At 40.3% G+C, this 3,167-nt stretch overlaps 1 protein-coding gene across 1 annotated transcript in view; it reads left to right on the forward strand.

The window, feature by feature from the left end:
* The window catches only part of katnal1 (katanin p60 subunit A-like 1), a gene marked incomplete in the record, with an annotated part of 16,907 nt that overhangs the window by 7,981 nt on the left and 5,759 nt on the right, over positions 1-3,167 (forward strand). Inside the window, 6 exon segments of the mRNA XM_014021902.1 lie at positions 218-386; positions 475-596; positions 691-796; positions 1,736-1,894; positions 2,015-2,141; positions 2,340-2,474. Coding sequence (XP_013877356.1) covers positions 218-386; positions 475-596; positions 691-796; positions 1,736-1,894; positions 2,015-2,141; positions 2,340-2,474 — 818 coding nt within the window.

Genomic DNA, 3,167 nt, shown 5'->3' on the forward strand with positions numbered 1-3,167 from the left:
GAGTTAGACAGTGAGCAGTGTGGAGACTGACAGAGAGGCACAGAGACAGGCCACGTTCTCTGTGTTTCCTGTTGTTGCAATAAAACTCAGCTGATCATCCCACGGAGTACCTTCATTCTTGGACCACGTATTTCTCTCTGTTTTTAAATAAATATTGCCATAACATACGTTATAACGGTTACCCATCAGCAGATGTGTTCATCACGCATCTTTGTAGGAATCCTGTTGCAGTGAAGCGGCCCAACAGYGCTGTGAAGCAGCAGCAGCAGAAGAAGGAATCTCCAGGTCTGCAGCACCGAGGCGCAGGACCAGGGGCTCGCGCTCAGCCCAACCTTAAAGCAGCAGGGCTCCGAGAGGCTCGGGGAGCTAAAGCCAAAGACGATAAGGTCAGACAGTCGATTGGCAGCTGAGTCGATGGAAATATGACCTGATGTGGTTCTTAGCTTTATATTTTTATAATTTCTTCCCCTGCAGGGTAAAAAAACAGATTCACAAGGAGAAGGAGAGCAGAAGAAGTTTGACGGCACAGGATACGACACTGATTTGGTGGACTCGCTGGAGAGAGATATAGTGTCTCGTAACCCGAACATACACTGGTGCAGTGACACACTCTGACTGACATCCTGTAGGGTTTGCTGGAGGCAGGTTTTTGTTTTGTGCTTTTTGCTGATTCCTCTCTGTGGGCTGTAGGGAAGACATTGCTGATCTAGAAGATGCTAAGAAGCTGCTGAGAGAAGCAGTGGTGCTGCCCATGTGGATGCCCGACTTCTTTAAAGGGATTCGTCGACCCTGGAAGGTACACGCTCAAAAACAACTTGTTTACACAGCTGGATGTGTTTTCAGAGTGTCGTTTTTAAAACATGGCTGTAAATCAGATCTTGTAACTTGTTTAAAAACTTATTTTAATGCTTTATGATGTCGTCTGTTTTTAAGAAAGAAAGTTTGTCCACACAAATTTCCCTAAAACTACAGGTTTTTTTTCTTTTTTAAATGAGTGTCGGCTTATTTTAAATGAAGTTTCCCCTGCCTTGGGCTCAGCATGTGAGAGGACCAGTATCATCTGCTTTTCAGAGACRAACAAAAAAGAGCTTTTTACATTTTTAACTGATGCAGTACAGATTTTTTTAATAGAAAACTAGATGAGCTGAGGAGCAAAAGGATCAATAAGGTTAAAAAATGGGAGTGCAAGTCGGCTGATATTGCCACATACTTTACAGGCTGTTACAGTTTGTCCACTTCACCTTCTCTGCTGACACTGCTCCATTAATTTCATCTGTTCACTTATGTTGAATCAGTCAGTCTGAGACAGCTTAGAGGAAACATGTTGATGTGAACGGACTCGGGGGCATCAGGGGCTGCAGTTTTATAAAAATGTGATCAAAAACTTTTTTCCTGTGATCTCCATACCAAGAGAAACAAAACAGATGCAGTAACAAACTATAAAGAGTTGGGTATATTGTAGGCGTATCCTTTACAAGTATGGTTTCATGGATTTGTTTTAAATAAAATATCTTTGTATTTGACTTGCTCCATATTTAATGCAGCATTGATCCTTTTGTCAAACTGTCTAAATTCAGTTAGGCGTGGTGACGTGAACACATAGCAGCAGCAAAGAATGACTTTTCGGCCAACAGTGTTGATAGAGTGGTGCTTTCTTTGTGATTATTTACTGATTTATTTATTTTTTAAACACAAATTAGTTTTTGCATCTGATACAGTAAGCGTTTCCTCTCAGGGTGTGTTGATGGTTGGCCCACCAGGGACCGGGAAGACCATGTTGGCCAAAGCTGTGGCCACAGAATGTGGGACTACTTTTTTCAACGTGTCCTCCTCCACTCTGACCTCCAAATACAGGGGAGAGTCTGAAAAACTTGTTCGTTTGCTGTTTGAAATGGTGAGTGTAAATATAAACATATAAGTAAACCAGCTGTGGCTCTTTTTATATGCAATATACTGTTTTTCTTTCTTTTTTTTCTTTTTGATCCACTTCTCATTGTGTGTGTGTGTATTACAGGCTAGATTTTACGCTCCAACAACCATCTTTATAGATGAAATTGACTCTATTTGTGGCAGAAGAGGGACGTCTGATGAACATGAAGCCAGCCGTCGGGTCAAATCAGAACTTTTGATTCAGATGGACGGTTAGTGCCATAGACGTGAAAACATGAAGTCAGTCCAGGATGCTAAGGGTTTACCCAAGAAAGAAATTTAATGGGTCTCAGTTTAAGACTTAAAAATGAAAGCAGCATGGATGCAGTACAGAGAAGCATAATTAACCCGAGATAAACTGTAGCTTTTGTGCTTTTTCTGTTGTACTTATAGATTTGTTTGGTTTGCAGGTGTGGGAGGAGCCCTGGAAAATGACGACCCGTCTAAGATGGTGATGGTTCTCGCTGCTACAAACTTTCCCTGGGACATTGACGAGGCGCTGCGGCGACGGCTGGAGAAGCGGATCTACATCCCCCTCCCCTCCGGTGACTTCACACATCTCAGGCTAACAGCGCACACTGCATGTGTGCACACACACACATCCTTGTATTTGCATCAAACTGAGGACTTTGTATTGACTTCCATTCATTTTTGTAACTGTATTTATACCTAACCCAGACATTTTCCCTAAAACTAACCATTACTGGTCTATAGTTAACATTAACATGAACCAAAAATTAACTCACACCATACCTCTACACCTAACTAGTAAAATTAACCATTACTGGTCTATAGTTAACATTAACATGAACCAAAAATTAACTCACACCATACCTCTACACCTAACTAGTAAAATTAACCATTACTGGTCTATAGTTAACATTAACATGAACCAAAAATTAACTCACACCATACCTCTACACCTAACTAGTAAAATTAACCATTACTGGTCTATAGTTAACATTAACATGAACCAAAAATTAACTCACACCATACCTCTACACCTAACTAGTAAAATTAACCATTACTGGTCTATAGTTAACATTAACATGAACCAAAAATTAACTCACACCATACCTCTACACCTAACTAGTAAAATTAACCATTACTGGTCTATAGTTAACATTAACATGAACCAAAAATTAACTCACACCATACCTCTACACCTAACTAGTAAAATTAACCATTACTGGTCTATAGTTAACATTAACATGAACCAAAAATTAACTCACACCATA

This window comes from Austrofundulus limnaeus, unplaced genomic scaffold, assembly GCF_001266775.1.
Source record: "Austrofundulus limnaeus strain Quisiro unplaced genomic scaffold, Austrofundulus_limnaeus-1.0 Scaffold310, whole genome shotgun sequence".
Taxonomy (NCBI): domain Eukaryota; kingdom Metazoa; phylum Chordata; class Actinopteri; order Cyprinodontiformes; family Rivulidae; genus Austrofundulus; species Austrofundulus limnaeus.